Source organism: Scyliorhinus torazame, chromosome 5 (genome assembly GCF_047496885.1).
Source record: "Scyliorhinus torazame isolate Kashiwa2021f chromosome 5, sScyTor2.1, whole genome shotgun sequence".
Taxonomy (NCBI): domain Eukaryota; kingdom Metazoa; phylum Chordata; class Chondrichthyes; order Carcharhiniformes; family Scyliorhinidae; genus Scyliorhinus; species Scyliorhinus torazame.
Genome location: NC_092711.1, coordinates 72828639 through 72852313, shown reverse-complemented (window position 1 = coordinate 72852313; position 23675 = coordinate 72828639). Strand labels below are relative to the sequence as shown.

The following is a 23675-nucleotide window of genomic DNA, read 5'->3' as shown; positions in this document are numbered from 1 at the left end:
ACGCCCTATCTTCGTCACAGGAGCCAGAACGCGCCCCGGAAATCGCCTCTTTGTACGGAGCATGCGCGGTGCTGCTCCTGGCTGAGCGCAGCCGCGGTGAGAGTGAGTGCGGCTTCCAGAGGCTGAATGAGAGCCGCCCGGAGCGGTGACAATGGTGAAAACCCAAACCCCCAATAAGACCCATTGGTTTTATTGTCAGTCTGCAGACAGGAGCAGGAGAACTGAACCCAGGCAGAGGAGAGGGGGGAAGAAAACTGGGAGTGGAGGAAAGAAATGGTGCGGATGGTGAGATGGGTTTGGATTTCAGCCCAGGGAGGAGGGAGAGTGTGTGGGACGGGGATTTACAGCTTTGGGGGAACAAGAGAGGGAAAAATGTTCCAGGAAAACTAGAATTGTCTGTTCAGAATTTATACCCTGGATTGACAGTGATGACTGTTGTAAACTCCTTTTACAGAATATTGGAAGTGGAGGATTAACCGACAGAAAATTCAAACCAAACATCACATCGAAATCTGACAGTCACTTAATTCATTAAGAGCCCAATATCTTCAGTCTTTGAATTTGGAAGGAGAAGTGTGACTGCAAAAGCACCGAGACCCACTCCCAATGAGAGTTTTCCAGTCCACTGACTGTGGAGAGAGTTTTAACCAGTTACACAGCCTCAAAAAAAGTATCACATCATTCACTGCTGGGAGAAATTAAACGCATGTTTGTGTGTGGACAAAGCTTCAACCGGAAGAGACATAAAGACCCCTCACCATGGAGAAACTGGAAATGTGTGGACTGTGGGAAGGGATTCAGTTACCCATCACAACTGGAAGTTCATCGTCGCAGTCACACTGGGGAGAGACCGTTCCTCTGCTCCATTTGTGGGAAGGGCTTCACCCATTCATACAACCTTCTGACACACCAGCGAGTTCACACTGAGGAGAGACCATTCACCTGCCCTGTTTGTGGAAAGGGATTCACTCGGTCATCCCACATTGTGACTCATCAACGTGTTCACACTGATAAGAGACCGTTTACATGTCCTGACTGTGAGAAGAGGTTTAAATGTAAAAAGGATCTGCTCACACATCAACATATTCACACTGGGGAGAGACCGTTTTCCTGCTCCTTGTGTGGGAAAGGATTAATTCAGTCATCCCACCTGCAGACACATCAACTTGTTCACTCTGATAACAAATGTTTTAACTGTCCTGACTGAGACGAGCTTTAAAAACAAAAAGGATTTACTAACACACCAATATGCTCACACTGCGGAGAGACCTTTCACCTGCTCTGTGTGTGGGAAAGGATTCAGCCGTCCATCTGCCCTACTGAACCACCAGAGAATTCACACTGGGGAGAGGCCATTCACCTGCTCTGACTGTGGGAAAGGATTCATTAATTCATCCAACCTTCTGATACACCAGCAACTTCATACAGGGGATAGACCGTTCACCTGCTCTGAATGTGGGAAGGGATTCATACGTTCATACAAACTTCTGACACATCAGCAGGTTCACAGCGAGGAGAAGCCGTTCACTTGCTCAGTGTGTGGGAAGGGATTCACTCGTTCATCCAACCTATTGACTCACCAGCGAATTCACACTGGCGAGAGGCCATCGCCAGCTGTGTGTGTGGGAAGGGATTCAGTCAGTCATCCAACCTATTGAATCACCAGCGAATTCACACTGGGGAGAGGCCATTGACCTGCTCTGTGTGTGGGAAGGGATTCACTCGTTCATCCAACCTATTGAATCACCAGCGAATTCACACTGGGGAGAGGCCATTCACCTGCTCTGTGTGTGGGAAGGGATTCAGTCAGTCATCCAACCTGCTGACACACCAGAGAGTTCACAGTGGGGAGAGGCCGTTCACTTGCTCCATATGTGGGAAGGAATTTTCTCATTTATCTTCTCTTCTGAAACATCATCGAGTTCACACTGGGAGCAACCATTCAACTGCAATGTCTGAGGAAAGGGGTTTACTCACTCATCCCACCTGCTAACACACCAGCGAGTTCACAAGCGACTACAAGGTTTAGATTATACCATTATTGATGCTGTTAATCATGTCCAGGACTGAATAATGTTTACTCTGACTGTCTTAATCTACTGAATAAATGTGAAATAAATCAGCTTTGTTTGAAATGTTGTTGCAGATATTTGTCTTTCCCACCTGAGTGTTGAACATCACCTGTCTGGAGCTCAGAAAGGACAATCTGGGGAAGGATCACACGGCAGGAACAGAACTTCAGCCTGGACACAGTCCTTCAGGGTCACACTGAGAGGGACAAATGACACTTTGCTGACATTGAAGAGTGATGAGAAAGACCAAAGTCCCCGTGTGGGTTAATCCTGCGATGTGTAATAAATATGTTCCATCCGCTCTCCTCCAAATCTCAGAACCCCTAGACATGGAACAGAAGTCTTCTTTACAACTGTGTTCAGAGTCGGGAAGAACAATGGTGAATGCTGGAAATGTAATAATAATAATTGCTTATACATGTAGGCTTCAATGAAGTTCCTGTGAAAAGCCCCTAGTCGCTGCATTCCAGCGCCTATTCGAGGAGGCCGGTACGGGAATTAAACCCGTGCTGCTAGCCTTGATCTGCATTACAAGCCTGCTGTTTAGGCTACTGTGCTGTCAAATCAGTGATTGGTGTAAAACTGTGATGTTCCTGATTGAATGTAAAGCAGCTGGTTTCAGTTTCCAGGCTGAAAATGCATCGGAATCCGTCTAAAACATTTTAATGTGTTTGTGTGACAGTCACAATGAATTCATTGAATTGAAACCTACTTAAAATAGATTGCTGGAAGTTTGCATTAAAAACCAGCTGGAGGACATCACAGGGACCTGGTAACAGCAGAGAGAATTAGACAATAGTTTCATTCACAGATGAAGAAGGAGCTCCAGTTTGTGTCCAAGAATTCCCAGTTTTATTGATGTGTGCTTCCCACATTCTGTCCTTTTAAATAAACCTCACCCCTACCAGCCTTTAACAATCAGAAACATACCAGAGAAAAGGGCGAAGCTGTGCCTGCCCCTTTAACTGGGAGCTGAGCATTGTCAGAGCCCTGACTGTCCCTTTAAGAATGAGTGATGTGTTCAGCTGAAGATTCCTATTGGCCGTTTTCTGGGTGGTCTCCTTATTCTGATCGTTCTCAGTGATCCTCGGGTGTGTGAAACTGCTCTCCTGTCTCTCATTCTCTTCTCTCTCAGATTATCACAGGCAGGAAGTCTGTTCATGGTGATAACATGAAACTGACGCCTGCTGTTTCATTCTCAGGAAACACAACTTCCTGTTTCTGTGCTGCCGGTTCCAAACCACACATCTCACTTCTGAGCAGAAAATAAACCCAGGGACCACAATCTGGTGAGAACATCTGTCAGTGCAGCCTATATCTGTCCACAGAGTCAGGGCAGAGTCACACAGATCACATTGTGGTGACATTTACAAATGAGCCGGTTATTTCTGTTCAGAGTCTCCATTCCCGGACAAAACCGTCTGTGTCTGTGGATCAGTCACTGAGTTTCCTCTGCTCTCTGTAGCTGGGAACTGATAACCTGCTCCCTTATATTTTATATCGTTCTTTCTGTGTTACTTGTTTCCTCTATTTCTCAGCTTTTATCTCTTGCCACCTCACCTTTCTGTTTTTTTAAATCTCTCAGTTCTTCTATCAGTCTTTCTTTATCCATCTATATTTCACTCCTATTCCTATTTAATTGAGGTGTTCAAAATCATGAAGTGTTTGTGATAGATTGAAGAAGGAAAAAGAGCGAGAAAAACAGAAATGTTGGAAAGTCAGCAATTCTGGCAGCATCGGTACAGAGAGAAACAGAGTTAACGTTTCGAGTCCTTGTGACTCAGAGCAGGAGAAACCGGGATTGTCCCTCTGAGATAAGGAAAGTGAAGGGGAGATTTAATAGAGGTGTTTAAAATGAGGAAAGATTTGTGATAGTGTCGATGGGGAGAAACTGTTTCCCAAGAGCAGGAGGGTTTGTAACCAGAGGACACGGAGATTTAAGATATTTTACAACAGAACCCAAGGAGGTGTTGAGGAGAATTGTTTTTACACAGTGATGTGATGTGATCTAGAATTCACACTGACACGCTGCAGGAAGCAGATTTAACAGTAAATTTCAAAGGGAATTGGATAAATTCTTGTGGACGGTAAATTGGCAGAGTTATGGTGAATGGGGTTAATTGGACAGTTCACTCATCTTTGTGACATTCTGAATTTTGCTCAAACTGATGTTTTAACATTTGACCTTTTCAATCACAGTGTGTCTCAAAGAGAAGATTAAAACTTTGGTTTTGATGAGCTGTCGGATACATTTCCTGTGTGACAGTAACTCGAAAACCACAAGAAGGAACTGAATATTTTCAGTACCTCTAACAGACATACCTCGAATATCAGAAATCTCTGGAGTTCCGCATGTCCTCATTGCTCTCCCCTTGGGTATAACAGCTCTCAGTCAGGTGGAGTCAGTCACACGTGTCTCTGTCATGTTTCCATTCCTATTTTATCACACACCTCCCAGTGACACTCACCACAACACAGAAACCTCAAAATATCATTGTTTCTTCACACCTTGTCCTCCTATTACAATTGGATATTTACTGGGCCTTTTGTCTCCATTAATGTCAGCTTACATGCAGGTTAAATGACCTCAGAGGCACTGGAACCAGACTGTTTATTGTACCAGACTCCAATCAGCGCAGGACCTGCAGTGGTAACATACACCAGAATTGGAATAACAGGCAGGTTATTGTCTAATAAAGGGTGCGGCATGGTGGCCGCCTAGTGCTTAGCGCTCATTCATAAATCATAGAATTTACAGTGCAGAAGGAGGCCATTCGGCCCATCGAGTCTGCACAGGCCCATGGAACGATCACGCTATCTTACCCCACACCTCCACCCTATCCCAGTAACCCAGTAACACCATCTAAACTTTTTGGACACTAAGGGCAATTTTTCATGGCCAATCCACCAAACCGGCACATCTTAGGAATGTGGGAGAAAACTGGAGGTGTCGGAGGAAACCCATGTGGACACGTGGAGAACGTGCAGACTCCGCACAGACATTGACCCAATACGGGAATCGAACCTGGGACCCTGGAGCTGTGAAGCAATTGTGCTAACCACTGTGCTACGATGGCACTGCTGCCTCACATTGCCAAGGTCCCTGGTTCGATCCAGGCCCTGGGTCACTGTCCGTGTGGAGTTTGTAAATTCTCCCCGAGTCTGTGTGTGTCTCACCCCCACAACCTGAAGATGTGCAGAGTAGGTGGATTGGCCACACTAAATTTCCCTTGGAAAAAAATGAATTGGGTATACTAAATTTTTTTTTTTTTAAAGGTTATTGTCTAATGGGACAGAGTAACACACACCAGAAGCGGATTATATTATGTTGTCAACAAACCATGACTACTTCACTATTATTTGAAAACCAAATTTAGTTTTGGTTCTCTTGATACTCTATCATCATTACATTTGATCCAATGGTGTTTTCACTCACAAACTGCAGCCTGACTTATTATGGGAACAGACAGTGTTAGTTGCTCTCAAACTGAGTGAATCCTTTGCTGTTCTCCTCTGGGCCCCATCTCCACTATTATTGTTACTGAGACTCTCACTGTTATTATTGGAGAATCAAGGAGCACGGTGGCACAGTGGTTAGCACTGCTGCCTCACGGTGCTGAGGGCCCAGGTCCCATCCTGGCTCTGGGTCACTGTCCATGCGGAGTTTACACATTCTCCCTGTGTTTGCGTGGGTTTAGCCCCACAATCCAAAGATGTGCAGGGTAGGCGGATTGGCCACGTAGTCTAAAGTTATTTTAAAAAACATTATTGGACAATCAGCGAGTCAGCCTGAACCTGTGGTGGCTGTCACCATCTGGAACTGTCACAATGCCCGGGTGATTGACAGCTGCTCAGGACCAATAGGAAGAGGAGGGGCAGGACTGGAGGCCCGACCGAGAGGTGCTGGTCCTCCAACCAATCGGAGTGAATGAGGGGCGGGACCAGCTGATATTGAAGCATGCGCAGTATCAGTAATGGCGATACTGCTTCTTCTTTGCATACATAATTTGTAAGACGCGATTAACAATATGTAGGGTGCGTGAGATCGCGGGGAAGGTCGGAAACGCCGCGTAACTACATTGTGTGGGTCATTAAACTCTGACAAGAGTTTACCGCACCCAGATTGCACTGAGCGGAGCTGAATCCCCTCATTTTCAGCCTGGATTATCGGCCGCCATCTTTATTGGATTGAGTGTGCACCATGGCGCATGCGTGGTCGCCATCTTTGTCGGGTGCAACGTTTCTATGAGTGGGAGGGGCTTGTTATCCATTGTTCAGAATGGAGACAACTTGTCCGTCAAACTATATCACCCTTTGAGTCCCAATGTCTGAATGATGGGGTGGTGGATTGATGGAAAGAAAGGGAAATACATCCTGCTCTTCCGATCCCAATACCTGATGGTCTCAAGATCTGTGGTTCTGTCCACCCATGGCAAAAACTCAAGACCCTGAGTAGACGTCATCCTCAAATGAGGGACTGCTGATGACGACGAGGGGCAAAGTATAAGCGTGGAGAGGGCAGTACAGTGGTTAGCACTGGGACTACGGCGCTGAGGACCCGGGTTTGAATCTTGGCCCTGGGTCATTGTCTATGTGGAGTTTGCAAATTATCTCTGTGTCTGCATGGGTTTCACCCTCATGTGCAAGGTAGGTGGATTGACGATGCTAAATTGTCCCTTAATTGGAAAAAGTGAATTGGGTACTCTAAAGTTAGTTTCAAAAAATTATTGGACAATCAGCCTGAGCCTGTGGCGGCTCTCACCACCTGGAACTGTCACAATGCCCGGGTGATTGACAGCGGCAACGGCTCCGGACCAATAGGAAGAGGAGTGGCGGGACTGGAGGACCGACCAAGTGCAGCTGGTCCTCCAACCAATCGGAGTGAATGAAGGGTGGGGCCAGGCTGTGATTAAAGCTGCGCAGTATCAGTAATTGCTCCTTAATTGGAAATAATTAAATATATAAATAAATAATTGGGTACTCTAAATTTTTTTTTTTTTTAAGTGCAGCGGGGAGCATGAACTGGACTAGGGAGCAGGAGAAGGGAATGTTGGGAATTTCTATCCTAGACTGACAATCATAGAATCCCGACAGTGCATAAGGAGGCCATTCAGCCCATCAAGTCTGCACAGATCCTCTGAAAGAACACCCTACCTAAGCCCCCGCCCTGTTCCCATAACCCCACCTAACAAACATATCTTTGGACACGAGGGGCAGTTTAACACGGCCAATCCACCTTTGGACTGTGGGCGGAAACTGGAGCACCCCGAACAAATCTACGCAAACACGGGCAGACAGTGACCCACACAGACAGTGACCCAAAAGGCCGGAATTGAATCCAGGTTCCTGGTGCTGTGAGGTAGCAGTGTTAATCGCTGTGCCACTGTGCCGCCCCACACAACGGTGGATTTGGGAAACTCCTTTTCCAGGAAGTTAGAAAGGGAGAATTTACGCACGACAAACCCAAACCACAAATTTATTTACTGAATTCCATTTTTGGATTGACATTGATACCTTTTGTAAATTTCATTTTCAGCGTCTTAGAAGAGGATTTACAGGCCGGAACCTTGAGCAAACTCTTACATCACAATGTGACAGCTTCATTCGATTCATCAGGAAGTGAACATTATCGTCCTTTGAACGCAAGTGTTTGCATTTCAGGTCATTGCCATTCGCTGTTTTTACACACTCTCACTCACACACACACATACACTCCCTCTCTCTGTCTCTACCTCTCTCTCCCAAATGCTCTCTGTCCTACACCCAGTCTCTCACTCTCTCTCGCACCCTCTCTCTCACCCTCTCTCTCGCGCACCCTCTCTCTCACTCGCGCCCTCTCTCTCACTCGCGCCCTCTCTCTCACTCGCGCCCTCTCTCTCACTCGCACACTCCCCTTCTCGCACAACTCCCCCTCTCTCAAACACTCCCCCTCTCTCACACACACTCTCCCCCTCTCCTCCTAAAGAGGTGAACCAGTTGTTTTTGATGACAACCCAGCAGTTTTCATGGTCACCTTTTCCCAGTGCCGGCCCCACAAATGTCCAGATTCATTCAGCTCAATTTCGCAACCTGTCTTTGTGTTTTTGTGCGTTCTCTCGCACTCCCTATTTTCTGTTTTGATTCAATTTTGCAGAGTATTGGAAGTGAAGGAACTTCAGTAAGGAAATTCAAACTAAACATCACGTCATGATCTACTCACCAAAACGTTTGTAACATAAATATCATGGGAGTTTGAAGATGGAAGGAAGATGCACCATTCACAGAGGGGACAAACCGTACACATGTTGTGTGTGTGGACAAGGCTTCAGTCGATCATCTGGCCTTTCGAAACATAAATGCAGTCACACCGGGGAAAAACCTGGGAATGTGGGGATTGTGGGAAGGGATTTGCTTATCCGTCCAAGTTGAAAATCCATCAGCGCACTCACACTGGGGAGAGACCGTTCACCTGCTTCGAGTGCGGGAAGGGATTCATACACTCATACCACTTGCAGACACACCAACACGTTCATGCTGGGGAGAGGCCATTCACCTGTTCGCAGTGTGGGAAAGGATTTGCTCATTCCTCCAATCTGCTGAGACACCAGCGAATTCACACTGGGGAGAGACCATTTAAATGTCCAGACTGCGAGAAGTGTTATAAAAGTTCTTGGGAACTGATGTCCCATCAACGTGTTCACACCGAGGAGAGGCCGTTCAGGTGCTTTCACTGTGGGACTGGGTTCAGACGATCATCTGACCTCTCTGTACATCAGTGAGTTCACACTGGAGAGAGACCATTTAAATGTCCAGACTGTGAGAAGTGTTATAAGAGTTCTGGGGAACTGATGTCCCATCACCGTGTTCACACTGATGAGAGGCCGTTCAGATGCTCTCACTGTGGAAGTGGATTCAGGCGATCATCTGACCTCACTGTACACCAGCGAGTTCACACTGGAGAGAAGCCGTTCACCTGCTCTGAGTGTGGGAGGGGATTCACTCAGTTATCCAACCTGCTGATGCACCAGAAAGTTCACAAGTAACTTCAGTGATTGGAGCTCGCTGTTAATCACATCCTGGACTGGAACATGTTCATTGGGGTCAGTTGCTGCTGATGTTCATAAGCTCTAATCCAGTCACAAGGAATTAAATTCTGAAAAAAAATCAAGTAAAATCAGTTTGTGTTAAACAAAGCGTGTGGTGTCTTTTTAATATCGCTAACACAAGTTAGTTCCTTTTGAAGTCTCCTCCATCCTCACCTCCAACAACAACTGTGAGAAGCTTCTTTGTCACTAAGATTGAGACAATCTGATCAGCTGTCTCTGCTGCTTTCCTCCACTAACCTACCGGACCAAACGGTCTCAAGTCCATTTTTGTCCAAGTTCTGAACTTACATCTTTCTCCATGTTCTCTCCTGCCTCCTGTCGAACTCACCATGTCCATGAGACACCCCTTCTGCTCCACTGATAATTCCAATAACCTGCTGACAACCCAACTTCTCCATGTGAGCCGATATTGTGAACATCTCTCTATCACGGCTGGTACTGTCTCAGCGTTAAATCCAGTCATTACGCATCCCAAAAAAACACTTGGCTCTCCCATCTTTGCAAACTACTGCTCCATCTCCAAACTCCCTTTCCTCTCCACAGTCTTTGTACTTGGTGTCCCCAAGGATCTCCCTCGGCCCCTCCTATTTCCCATCTACAAGCTGCCACTGGGTGACATCATCCAAAAGCAGCGTGTTAGTTTTCACATGCACACTGACAACACCCAGCTCTACCTCACCACCATCCCTCTCCATTCCTCCACTGTTACTAAATTATCAAACTGCTTATCCCACATGCGGTACTGGATGAGCAGATATTTCTTCCAATTAAAAATTGGGAAGATCAAACCCATTGTCTTCAGTCACCATTAGAAATTCCGTTCCCTAACTCCCGAGTCCATCCCTCTCCCTGGGAACTGTCTGAGGCGGTACCACACTCTGCACAATCTTCGTGTCAGATTTGACCTCAAGAGGGGTGGTCCAGTGGCACAGTGGTTAGCACTGCTGCCTCATGGCACCGAGGACTCGGGTTTGATCCCAGCCCCGGGACACTGTCCGTGTGGAGTTTGCACATTCTCCCCGTATCTGCGTGGGTCTCACCCCCACATACAAATGTGTGCAGGGGAGCTGGACTGGCCACACTAAATTGCCATAAATGAATTTTATAAAATCTTCTATTTCTACATTCTGTCCCTGTCACATTCTGGTGATCATTGTCTGTCTTGCTGCCCTGCATTACTGCCTTGTCCCTTCTCATTAACTTTCTAAATTTCCCCTCACCACAACCCTGTCTCCTCACCCACTAATATGTTTAAAGCTCTCTCTCCAGCCCTGGTTGTGGGATTCACCCAGGCACTAGTTCCAGTGTGGTTCAAGTGAAGGTCACTCCAATAGTCTAAACACTCTCTTTCCTCACTATTGGTGCCAGTATAATAATAATCTTTATTCTCACAAGTAGGCTTACATTAACACTGCAATGAAGTTACTGTGAAAATCCCCAAGTCATCACACTCAGGAGCCTGTTCGGGTACACAAGGAGAATTTAGAATGTCCAAATTCTCCAAAAGCACTTCTTTTGGGACTAGCGTGAGCAAAATGGAGTACCCGGAGGAAACCCACGCAGACTTAGGGAGAACGTGCAGACTCCGCACAGACAGTGATCTTGGCGCTGTAAAGCAACAGTCCTAACCACTGTGCTACCGTGAGTACCCTATGAATTAAACCCCATTTATCCAGGCCAATCATTGAACAAAGCGAACATCTCATTCACTCTATGCCAATTTACTCATGACGCAGGTATTCATTTGGAACACATTTGTGCGAGCTCTTTTAACAGAATCTGGATTCTTGGATCTTTCTCCAGTTTCTCTCATATCTTCTCTCTCCCTCCGAGTTTATATTGTCCACGAGACCCAACTTCTGTTCCCTCGACTCCATTCTCACAAAAGTTGACCATCCAACCTCTCTATGTTAGTTGATTCTGTTTCCAGTTCTCTCTCATTTGGTTCTGTCCTTCTCCCTTTAATGCAACAACATCACCCATCCTAAACAGAACACTTGACCCCACCATCTTTACAAATATCCAAGACATCTCCAATCTCCCTTTCCTCTCCAAATTCCTTGGACTTGGTGTCCCCCAAGGATCTATCTTCAGCCCCTCCTACTTCTCATCTACATGTCTTCTCAACCTTGTCCCTTGCCTGAGGTGTGGTGGTCCTCAGGTTAAATCACCACCAGTCAGCTCTCCCTCTCAAAGGGGAACGCAGCCTGTGCTCATCTGGGACTCTGGCGACTTTAACTTTTATCTTTCCTAAGGTTTGCCGCCCAGAATGGAACACAGTTCATGCAGTAAATGAGGAAAAGACAGCAGGAATTTCTCGAAGCTGTGATTTACATTTTTGGTTCCCAGCAGTTACTTCAATAATTTCCTCATTCTCCCTAAACTACCCTGCCTGTTAATTCTATTATTTCTGATAATTCCATTACTGTAGCTATAAACATCACACATTAGAATTCAATCTGTTCCATTATTCACTTTGGTTTACGTTTATGTTGAGGTTAACAACATACAAACTCTGTCCTCCCCCCGATCCGATTAGAGTTTCCAATGAGTCGATTCTGTGGAATGGAATGTCTTATCAGCGTTTCCACGGTGACCTGTCTGCAGTGAAGCGCCTGCTTGAGTTTCTAACTCAGACTAAACTTCTCTCTCCCATAACACACATTATATCAGACATTGGATGTCAATGTATTTCAGCCATGTTGTGTTAATGTCTCCAAAACCCTAAAAGGAGTTTCAGATACACAAACTTTTAAATGTGGGAGGACAAGTTGATAAAGTGTTTCAAAAACACATGGGATCCAAGGTTTTATAATTCTAAGTGTGAAGTACAAAAGGACAGAGGTCATGTAAATCTGTACAAATCATTGGTTAGGCTGCAGTTGGAATATCAGATTAGGTTTTGGGGATCTTACACCAGGAAGGATGTCAAGGCCATGGAGAGGGTGTAGAAGAGATTCACTGAGATGATCCCAGGGAAGAGAGGGTTTAGTTACCAGGAAAGATGAGAGAAACTGGGGCTCTTTTCATTCGAACAGAGACTGACTGGAGATCAGAGAGGGTTTGATTCCTGCGTTGGGTGACTGTGTAGAGTTTGCACCTTCTCCCCGTGTCTGCATGGGTTCCTTCCAGGTGTAACGGTTTCCTCCCACAGTCCAAAGACGCATAGGTTAGGTGGATTTACGGGGATAGGGTGGAGGAGTGGTCCTGAGTGGGGTGCCATTTTGGAGGGTAGGTGCAGTCTCGACGGGCCGAATGGCCTCCTTCTGCAATGTAGGGATTCTATGGAACAGAAAAAGTCTCATATGAAATATCAAGCAAACTGTACAACAATGTTCAGGACTCTCAATGTCCCTCTGGGCCTGCGGGGGTGGGGGCAGTGGGGGAACCGGTGATGGTTTCTCTGATCTCTGAATGAAATGTTATTTTTAAAGTGAAGGGTGTCTGTATTGGAAAATCTGAGTACCAAGTGCCAGCTTGAACCATTCTCCAATCAGTTACAGCGCAGCTCCCTCTACATTGCCCCATGAAACACTCCCAAGGCAGATACAAAATGGTGTTAGATACAGAGTAAACCTACCTCGATGCTGTCCCCATCAAACATTCCCACAATAGGTATAGCACAAGGTTAGATACAACGTAAATCCTCCTTGGCACTGTCACCATCAAATACTCCCAAAACAGGTACAGCATGGGGTTGGATACAGAACAAAACCCCTTCTACGCTGACCCCATCAAACACTCCCGGACAGATACACCACGGGGTTAGATACAGAGTAAAGCTCCAGTTGCACTCTTTACGATCTCTTATTCTATCTTCAAATAAGAATCAGAAGTTCGGTTGATTGGAGATGTCCAAAGTACAACTTTATTTGCTAATCATTCACCTTGATACACTTGCATGAAAACGTAATCAAAAATGTTGATCAAAATAATACATAAACTGGTCAGAGCATAGCGAAAAGATGTAAACAAAAGCATAAGAAAAGTATGAAGAAAATTACTTCAAACAAAAATCAGTAGATGGTTCATAAATTCATAAAAGCATAAATTCGGAACAAAACCTTAACCACAAACTCATACTCTTAAAATACATTTTTACCGATTATCTAATCCCTCATTTACTCTCATTGGTTTCTAATTATCAGCTGGGACTTCCTGATTTATTCAAATAAATGTCTGCGACTTAGAAAATGATTTATTATTCAAATATTGGGCATTACTTAAGATTTCCTAATGTCCATCAAATTAATTCAGGGTGTATGTGCACCAGCCACCTGTGCCAATCTTACGAAGATAAGGTACTTGCATTAACCTTGCTGTTGCTAAGTATTTCATACTAAATGTAATGGAATACAATGGTCTTAATTGTTACATGAAACACTGATGCAAATTTTTATGAAACAATGCCTGAATTTCTGCAAATATGGCAATAGATTATTCCTTATCTGAAACAATGACTATCTTTCCACAGTCATGGCTTTTTGAATAATTCCATTCTCTAGCTATGCACTCAATCTATCCTTAAAGGTGCCAAATAAATCAATTTGATAAATGTGATGTGCTGCATTTTTGTAGATCGAATTGGGGCAGGACCTACTCAGTTAATGGTAGGGAGTTGGGGAAAGTTATAGAACAAAGAGATCTAGGAGCACAGATTCATAGCTTCTTGAAAGTGGAGTCACAAGTGGACAGGGTGGTGAAGGAGACATTCGGCATACTTGGTTTCATTGGTTAGGACATTGAATACAGGAGTTGTGATGTCTTGCTGAAGTTGTACAAGACATTAGTACAGTCACACTTGGAATACTGTGTACAGTTCTGGTCAACCTATTATAGAAAGGATATTATTAAACCAGAAAGAGTGCAGAAAAGATTTACTTGGTTACTACCAGGACCTGATGGTCTGGGTTACAAAGAGAGGTTGAATAGGCTGGGACTTTTTCCCTGGAGCATAGGAGACTGAGGGGTGATCTTATAGAGGGCTGTAAAATAATGAGCAGCATAGATAGGGTTGACAGTCAACATCTTTTCGCAAAGGTAGAGGAGTCTAAAACCTGAGGGTTTAGATTTAGGGTAAGAAGTGAGTTACAAATGGGTCGAGAGGGGCAATATTTTCACACGTAGCATGGTGAGTGTCCAGAACGAGCTGCTAGAGGCAATAGTAGAGGCAGGTACAATTTTGTCTCTTAAAAAGCATTCAGACAGTTATATGGGAAAGCTGGGTATAGAGGGATAGGGGCCAAATGCGGGCAATTGAGAATGGTTTAAAAACTGGGCGGCATGGACAAGTTGGGCCTGTTTTCATGCTGTAAACCTCTATGACTCTATCCAACTGCAGCAAAACATCCCTACATTTATATTCCATTTCCTTTGCAATAAACAATAATATTCCATTAACCTTCCTAATCACTGGCTGTACCTGCAGACTAACTTGGGATCAGGCACCCCAGTCCCTCAGAGTTCTGCAATCTCCTTCCATTTAAATAATATTGTTTTATTTAATACTTTCTGACAAAGTGGACAATTCACATTTTCCAAAGTTAAGCTCCACCTGTCAGGTTTTTGCCACTCACTTAACCTATTTGTAGTCCTTTGTAGACTTATTAAATCCACTTCACAAATTACTTCCCTCCCGGTCTTTCAGGCATCAGAAAATGTAGCCGACATTCAATCCCGCCATCCAACACATTCAAACAGATTGTAAATGGGTGAGAGCCCAGCACTGATCCTGGTGACATTCCACTTGTCACATGTTACCCACCCAGAAATGACCCATTTATACCGACTGGCTCATTCCTGTTCGTTAACCAATCCTCTATCCATGCTGATATGTTGACCCCACACCATGAGCTCTTATTTTGTGTAATAACCTTTGATGTGGCATCTTGGTAAATACCTTCTGGAAATCCAGATAAAGCACATCTACAGCTTCCCCTCAAGTGAATAAATGTAATCAGGAAAAGTCCAACAAATTCAAATATTTTCCTGTTAAAAGTTAATTGATTAAACAGAACATGATTTTTAAATATTGCGACTGGCGAGGGATAATCACAGGTTAAAGAGGTGTGAATAGTGTCAAGCCAGGACAGCCTTCTTCGCAGCCTTCAACACATCATCAATGAAGACGAACATCTTGCCAAGGTCATCCGCACACCCCCACTACCTGCCTTCAAACAACTGCGCAACCTCAAACAAACCATTGTTTCCAGCAAACTATCCAGCCTTCAGAACAGCGACCACGACACCACACAACCCTACCATGGCAACCTCTGCAAGACATGCCAGATCATCGACATGTGGACCACCATTACACGTGAGAACACCACCCACCAGGTACGTGGTACATACTTGTGCAACTTGGCCAATGTTGTCTACCTCATACGCTGCAGGAAAGGATGTCCCGAAGCGTGGTACATTGGCGAGACCATGCAGACGTTGCGACAACGGATCAACAGACATCGCACGACAATCACCAGGCAGGAATGTTCCCTTCCAGTCGGGGAACACTTCAGCAGTCAAGGCGGCCTTCAGGATGGGCGACAGCGCAGAATCGCTGAACAGAAACCTACAGCCAAGTTCTGCACGCTTGAGTACGGCCTCAACCAGCACCTTGGATTCAAGTTGCATTACATTTACCCCCCACCATCTGGCCTGGGCTGGCAAAATCCTACCAACTGACCTGGCTTGAGACAATTCACACCTCTTTAACCTGTGATTATCCCTCTCTCCAGTTGCACTGTCTGAACCTGTAAAGATTTAATTACCTGCAAAGACGCGCATTCAAAGTATCATCTTGCATCTGACTTTGTCTATATATGGGTTTGTAGAACCGACCTCTTCATTCATCTGATGAAGGAGCTGCACTCCGAAAGCGAATGATTCCAAACAAACCTGTTGGACTTTACCTGGTGTTGTAAGACTTCTTACTGTGACCACCCCAGTCCAACGCCGGCATCTCCACAGCATTGGCATGAGCACTAGAGAGACAGAAAGGTGCCTGTGGCTCATAAAGCAATCAAAACTTATGGATTAGGATCTCTGTAGAGGTCAGCAACTTCTTGGAAAAAAATCTAATTCCCAATCAACAAACTAAAGGATCACACGATGGGACATCAGGTTTTATGACTTTTAATGCAACAAACAAACAAACAAACTAGAAGCTACTTAGGCAAAGGGTCATCTGGACTCGAAACACTAGCTCTTTTTTCTCCCTACAGATGCTGACAGACCTGCTGAGATTTTCCAGCATTTTCTCTTTACTTTTCGAAGCTACTGTAACTCGCAAACCTACACATTAAACTATAAAATAGAATTTTGCCCTTTTACACAACCGAGAATAATACTATTATAGTTTCTCGGTCCTGGAAGTCAAAACATAATTGTCTCAGAACCTGTTCAAAGTGATGATTCATTCCCGAGGATTTACTTCCGTTCTTCGACCAAGACACTGAGAAACAAAGGGAGCACAGAATAGAATGTGAACTGGCAAAATACATAAAAATGGACTGTTAAAGTTTCTATGATTATGTAAAAAGGAAACTTTTGGCTCAGACAAAGGTTTGTCCATTCCAGATAGTCAGGAGAATTTAGAATGAGGAATAGAGATCTCTACAGCCACCTCGTTCAACACTCTGGGATGTAGATCATCAGCTTTTGGGGATTTATTAACTTTCAATCCCATTAATTTCTCCAGAACTACTTTTTCACCAATACTAATCTCTGCCAGTCTCTTGGTTGTCTGGTGTTTTGGAGACTATTTATGCATCTTCCTCTGTGAAGACAGACACACATTGTTTAGTTTCTCTGCCATTTCCTCATTCCCCATTATAAACTCTCCTGTCTCTGTCTGGAATGGACCCACATTGGTCTTTGCTAATCTTTTCCTTTTCACATTCCTGTAGAAGCTTTTCCAGTTGGTTTTTATGTTTCTCAGCAGATTGCTCTCATCAGTTTCTTGATCTTCCTTTGCTGGATTCTATTGGATCTCATGGAATCTTTAATTTTTCTTGTTAGCCACGGTTACATCACTTTTCCTGATGGATGTTTGTTCCTTAAAGCAATCTATATTTGTTGTATATATGTGAATAAAAAGTTGCAAAAATCCCAGAGGACCAGAGACTGCTCTCCCCTTTCACAGAGAGAGAGCTGACTGGAGGTAATTTAATCCGAGGGTCAGCACACCTCAGGCGAGGGACCTGGTTGACAAGGCGGGGCTCTTCATGAATAAACTCAGCCTGTACGGGAGTTGAATCCTCACTGTTGGCCTTGCTCTGAATCACGAACCAGTCGTCCAGTCAACTGAGCTAAGCGACCCCCTGATAAATATGTCATAATTCCGTAAATATTAGGTATTCCCTGTACCAATCAGATTCCCAGTCCACCTCAGACAACTTGCTCCTCAAACCCAGATAAGTTAAACAAAAGAACCATGTAACCACCAGGGCCCATCTCCATGGCAATGTGGCATGCTTTGGGGGTACCAAACAGAAATGGAAACTAAATATCTTCAAACTTCCACACACCTTTTCTCTCTGTGATTCTTGTGCAATTTGAAGCCAGGTATTAGCAACAAGGCTCAAAGAGCATCAGCCCACTGGAGGCAAAGTGGTGAGACTGGCCAGTACAGCAGAAAGAAACCCTCCAACCATCCCCACTGACCACCTGTCAGAATGAACAAAATGCAGTCCTGGATGTAGAGCGGAAACAATAACAGCAGAATCCAACCCCTGTAACCGATTGTGAAATTGTTGGTGTCACAGCAGGTGCGATGAAACGTGCAGTCCCATCTCACATTGAGAGGTGACTGGCCTCTCCCCAGTGTGAACTCGCTGGTGTCTCCGCAGGTTGGGTAACTGAGTAAATCCTCTCCCACACTGAGAGCAGATGAATGGCCTCTCCCCAGTGTGAACTCGCTGGTGTCTCCACAGGTGGGATAACTGAGTGAATCCCTTCCCACACTGAGGGCAGGTGAATGGCCTTTCCCCAGTGTGAACTCGCTGGTGTCGCCGCAGGGTGGATGAATCAATGAATTTCTTTCCACACTGAGAGCAGGTGAACGGCCTCTCCCCAGTATGAACTCGCTGGTGTCTCTGCAGGTCGGAGACTTCAGTAAACCCTTTCCCACACTGAGAGCAGATGACTGGCCTCTCTCCAGTGTGAACACGCTGGTGTTTCTGCAGGTTGGATACCTCAGTAAATCCCTTCCCACAGAGAGAGCAGATGAATGGCCTCTCCCCAGTGTGAAATCGCTGGTGTCTCCGCAGGGTGGATAACTGAGTGAATCCTTTCCCACACTGAGAGCAGGTGAATGGCCTCTCCCCAGTGTGAACTCGCTGGTGTGTCCGCAGGTCAGATACTTCACTAAATCCTTTCCCACACTGGGAGCAGGTGAATGGCCTCTCCCCAGTGTGAACTCGCTGGTGTTTCTGCAGGTCGGATACTTCAGTAAATCCTTTCCCACACTGGGAGCAGGTGAATGGCCTCTCCCCAGTGTGAACTCGCTGGTGTCTCAATAGGTGGGACGAATCGCAGAATCCTTTCCCACATTGGGAGCAGGTAAACGGCCTCTCCCCAGTATGAACTCGTTGGTGATTCTGCAGGTTGGATAATTGAGTAAATCCTTTCCCACACTGAGAGCAGGTGAATGGCCTCTCCCCAGTGTGACTGCGGCGATGAATCTCCAGCACAGATGGGGCTCTGAATCCCTTCCCACAGTCCCCACATTTCCACCGTTTCTCCATGTTTTGGGTCTCTTTGTGTCTCTCCAAATTGGGCAATCACAGATACAACACGGGTCCGGTTTCTCCTCACTATGAATGCTGTTCTTTTTTTTTCAGGCTATGTAACTGGTTAAAGCTCTTTCCACAGTCAGTTCACTAGAACACTCTCGATCGGGTGTGTGGGTCTCGGTGCCTTTCCAGTCACACTGGTGTTTGATATAATTAGAAGCTGACACTTCAGGTAATCATTTCTTCTTCTAGATTCAAAGGCGGATGATATTCAGGTTCCAAGGAATCGTGTGACTCTGTCAGATCGCGATGTAACGTTTGTAATTTCTCCTCATCTAATATCCTGTGAAAACAATTTACAAAAGTTATCAGTGTTCGTACAGGATAGAAACTCAGAACAGACAATTCTAGTTCCTCTGGAACATTATTTCCTGTCTCGTTCTCCAAAAGCTATAAATCTCCATCCCACACAATCTCCCTCCATTCTCACTCTGCTGTATCTAATATTTACCCTCCCAAATCTCCTAAAGGTGCTGATTTATGTTGATTGACAGATCCCAGCTCAGCTCACTGCTTCCTGACCAGGACACAGAGATTAGAATAGGAGCAAGAGTAGGCCATTCGGCCCACCGAGTCTGCTCAACCATTCAATGAGATCCTTGGCCAATCTACCTCAGAACTGATTTCCCACACTATCCCCCATATCCCTTGACATCTTCAATATTTAGACACCTATCAATCTGTGCCTTGAACATACTTGATTATTGAATCTCCAGAATCCTCTGGGGGAGAGAATTCCAAAGTTTCTCCACGTCCTGGAGTGAAGAAATCCCTCCTCATCTCAGCTTTCTCTCCATTTACTGCCAGTTCCCCAGAATGCTCCACACCCTCAATCAGAAATCTGTCTGTGGGGAGGCATGGGGGGGGGGGGGGGGGGCAGCATGTGATACGGCTACGGAGTAGCTGCTTTTCCGCAGGTTCTGGTGCCACTCACCTGTAATCTGACACTTATCCTGATTGCCCGGCACTCATCTATCTAATCCTTGAATTAATGTTTGTTATCATGTCCTTGGTAGAATCAGAGTTTGGTCAGGTATGATTATGCCGAAAAAAGTCAGGAAATCCATTGGTAAAACAGCGCAGATGGATTCAGCAGGAATGGAGCCGCCTTTTCAACATGGCGGCCTGACCCTCAGGTGGTCCCTCTACCCCGCGCTCGCCGGGTGGTGGCGAAAATGATGACTGCCAACATTATCCGTGTTATTGACCAGAGGCGGAGTGTGCTGACTCAATATCTGTGTCCTCATGAGGACCAGCTGCAAAATGGCATGAAGAGGCTCAATGATCCGGAGGAGAGAATCCTGAACGTTCAGCAAGATGCCTCCTCGACGGAGGCAAGAATTCAATCTTTTGAAAACCAGCCGAGTGGCGTGGCGGAGGTCCTGGGGGACCGAGGGTCGGAGAAAGAACATCCAAGTCGTTGGCCTGTCAGATGGTCATCATAGAATTTACATTGCAGAAGGAGGCCACTCAGCCCATCGAGTCTGCACCTTGGAAACAGCACCCCAGCAAAGCCCATACCTCCACCCCATCCCCGTAACCCAGTAACCCCACCTAACCTTTTAGTTGGACACTGAGGGAAATTTATCGTGCTCAATCCACTGAACCTGCACGTCTTTGGACTGTGGGAGGAAACAGGAGCACCCAGAGGAAACCCACGCAGACACGGGGAGAACGTGCAGACTCCGCACAGCCAGTGACCCAAGCCAGGAATCGCACCTGGAACCCTGGAGCTGTGAAGCAACTGTGCTAACCACTGTGCTACCGTGCTGCCCATAAATGATGTTATGTTCTGTCCATTTAGTGTGGAGGGTAAGGCTCCCGTTAGGTTCTTCGAGGACCGACTGCCACGTTTTCTCAAGCTGGATGTGAAGCCTGGCCGTTTCAAATTAGAAAGGGTGCATCGGTCTTTGAGGCCAAGGGATAGTTTTCATCCCAGGCCTGTAATCATTCGCTTCCACAACTTGAGAGAATGTCCTGGAGAGGGAACGGTGAGGTGGCACCTGGCTCCAGGAGGGAGTGAGGATTTACTTCTTCCAGGAATTTTCGGCAGCAACACAAAGAAAGCGTTGAGGCCTCAACGAAATTCAACGGCAACTCAAGGCTGTGGGGAGTGAATTACGTTATGATTTATCATGAGACCCGAAAAATGGTATCCAACAACTTTGTCAAGTCTTTCAATAATCCAACTATTACCTTGATCTTCATTAAAACCACAAAGAGCGAGGATCTGGAGAGATGGTTTGTAGCTCGGACAAACTCAGGTTCTAATCCGGATTCTTTCCCTGTCATGGTGTTGTCTGAATTTCAGAATCACAGAAATACACATAGGGACAGGAGTAGGCCATCCAGCCCCTCGAGTCTGTCCTGCTATTTAATGAGATCATTGCTGATCTGTGACCAAACTCCATGTCCCTTAATATCTTTGCTTAACAAAACTCTACCTCAAATTTAAACTTAACAACTGGTCCAACTTCATCTGCTGTTTGTGGGATAGATTCCAAAACCTCTCCCACCCTATATGTGAAGAAGTTCTTCCTAACATCTGTACTGAACTGTCTAGTCCTAATTTTTAGACAATGATCCCTAGTTTTAGAATCTCCAATCAGTGGAAATAGTTTATCTTCATCTACCCTGTCTTTCCCTGTTAATATCTTAAATATCTGATCACACCTTAAATGTCTAAATTCTAGCAAAAACAGGCCTAATTTGTGGTTAAAATTTTGGGTCAGATACGCTGCATTCTCTCCCTCACCTCTCACAGCATCCTGGGACACAATTCATCCAGACCTAGTTATCTAATAATCTTCTGGGTGGCACGGTAGCACAGTGGTTAGCACTGCTAATACTAGCAGTAGCTCACAGCACCAGGGACCTGGGTTCGATTCCAGGCTTGGATCACTGTCTGTGCGGAGTCTGCAGTTTTCCCCATGTCTGCGTGGGTTTCCTCCGAGTGCTCCGGTTTCCTCCCACAAGCCCCAAAAGATGAGGTTCTTCGGCGAATTGGACATTCTGAATTCTCCAGCAGTGTACCAGAGCAGGTGCTGGAATGTGGCAACTAGGGGTTTTTATAGTAACTTCATTGCAGTGTTAATGTAAGCCTCCTTGTGTCACGAATAATAAAGATTATAATGTAAGCCTACTTGTGACAGTAATAAAGATTATGAATGGGCCAAAGAGCCTCTTTCCGTGCTGTAAAACTCTATGATTCTAAAGATAAAGGTGGTAGAGGGAGGGAAGGATTGAATTAATAGAGAAACTGCCAAAGCCACAACATTCACCAGCTCTGAGGACACACCTTAGCTCCCTTTCCAATCTGAAAGCAGCCTGAGCTGGATTTACATTCCCCTTAATTGATCATTGCTGGGTGATAATCCTGTACTTCCTCACCTCACACCACTGTGACAGCACCTTCACTACACAGACTGCAGCAACTGACCAAACATCACCTTCCCAGTTATTCCTGAAGGCACCGCCTTCCCAACCTGGCCCCTTGCCTGAGGTGTGGTGATCCTCAGGTCACATCACCGCCGGTCAGCTCTCTCCCGGGGTCAGACCCTGGTTCACAGCCGCCATCTTGGGGAAGCAGAGCGCATGCGCTGGCGTCTTGGTGACGCAACAGCTGGGGAGCGGACCCTGAAGGTTTCTGATCCCATCCGGGTCCTAGTGCCCACTGATCGATCGGATTGCAACAGGTTTTTAAAACATTTCACCCACGCCCAGGCTGCAGCTGATGTTTGGAGCCTGAAGGCGCCTCTGGATTACGTAGAAATTCAGTGTGAGAGGCTGCAGCCTCTGTATAGCTACCTGAAGGGGTTTTTCCGACGGTTGATTACATTTCGTGGTCGTTTCGCTGATTTTCATGGTCCTTGGGCTGGTTTAGCACAGGGCTAAATCGCTGGCTTTGAAAGCAGACCAAGGCAGGCCAGCAGCACGGTTCATTTCCCGCACCAGCCTCCCCGAACAGGCGACGGAATGTGACGACTAGGGGCTTTTCACAGTAACTTCATTTGGAGCATACTTGTGACAATATGCGATTTTCATTTTCATCTCATTTCCACTCCAATATCAGGATGTTTGTGTGATATTTTCTTACCCTCAGAGTAATTTTTCTTTATTTAAAATACATTTCAGCAGCAGGCTTTCTGGTGATTTTTAAAGGAATAAAGGTTATTTATTATCACACTATTTCCCTGGATGTTTGAACATCTCAGTCTCTCGTCTCTTTCACACTCACTGACACATACACAGGAATTAGGTACAGATCAAGTTGAAGCTGTAATGATGAAAATGGAATGTAGACTGCAATCTTTATATCGCCTGTTGTCTTCTTGTTGAGCTGATCCTTCAGTTGGAGTGAAGCATTTTTAGAAACAAGTAATTCTCATGAGTCTCTGAAGCTTCTTGTAGATGAATAGCCAGGAGGTTGGTTCTCAGGTGGACTTGGAAGCTGGAATAAGTACAGTACTGTGGCTGCACTGGGAGACATTCAGCTCTGCTGGTTCAGCTGGTTCCTGTTGCTTCAGATGCTTCTCACACACACATTTGCTTTGTTCGGGGTTTATTATACTGCAACCCTGACAATTAACTGCAGGGTTAAAGCTCTAAGACCCAGAACACCCCGATACAATAGCAGTTACGATGCTCACTCGCACTTATCTCTGTCCCAATTCGAGCTCATTCTCCTGTGTTCAATACGGCACTTGGAGAACAACAGTCCAGAGATT

The 23675-nt window shown here is 45.6% G+C and overlaps 1 protein-coding gene and 2 long non-coding RNA genes across 8 annotated transcripts; 2 read left to right on the top strand and 1 right to left on the bottom strand.

The window, feature by feature from the left end:
- The first annotated feature begins 94 nt into the window (after positions 1 to 94).
- Positions 95 to 2135, top strand: LOC140418428 (uncharacterized). Of its 2 annotated transcripts, none has more exons than XR_011945035.1 (2): positions 95 to 276; positions 455 to 2135. It is a non-coding gene; the product is annotated as an uncharacterized lncRNA (long non-coding RNA). The 2 variants fall into 2 exon arrangements; XR_011945034.1 differs by having other exon boundaries at positions 95 to 285.
- A 3856-nt stretch (positions 2136 to 5991) lies between these two features.
- Positions 5992 to 9244, top strand: LOC140418427 (uncharacterized). 2 transcript variants are annotated; one of them, XR_011945032.1, is made up of 3 exons: positions 5992 to 6081; positions 7609 to 7733; positions 8206 to 9244. It is a non-coding gene; the product is annotated as an uncharacterized lncRNA (long non-coding RNA). The 2 variants fall into 2 exon arrangements; XR_011945033.1 differs by lacking the exon at positions 5992 to 6081 and adding an exon at positions 6142 to 6719.
- Positions 9245 to 12993: 3749 nt separating this feature from the next.
- On the bottom strand, positions 12994 to 22530 carry LOC140418426 (uncharacterized). 4 transcript variants are annotated; one of them, XM_072501899.1, is made up of 2 exons: positions 22446 to 22530; positions 12994 to 19231 (listed from the first exon to the last, which is right to left on the bottom strand). In XM_072501899.1, the coding sequence occupies exon 2, from the start codon at positions 18898 to 18900 to the stop codon at positions 17914 to 17916; it is 987 nt and encodes a 328-aa protein (XP_072358000.1). In that variant the 5' UTR covers positions 18901 to 19231; positions 22446 to 22530; the 3' UTR covers positions 12994 to 17913. The 4 variants fall into 4 exon arrangements, with proteins under 4 accessions (XP_072358000.1, XP_072357999.1, XP_072357998.1 ...); XM_072501898.1 differs by having other exon boundaries at positions 22398 to 22529; XM_072501897.1 differs by having other exon boundaries at positions 22339 to 22508.
- Between the last annotated feature and the right edge of the window lie 1145 nt (positions 22531 to 23675).

Bases quoted from the DNA above. Each gene is read 5' to 3' on its own strand.
- LOC140418426 (XM_072501899.1), bottom strand. From the start codon at position 18,900: ATGGAGAAACGGTGGAAATGTGGGGACTGTGGGAAGGGATTCAGAGCC.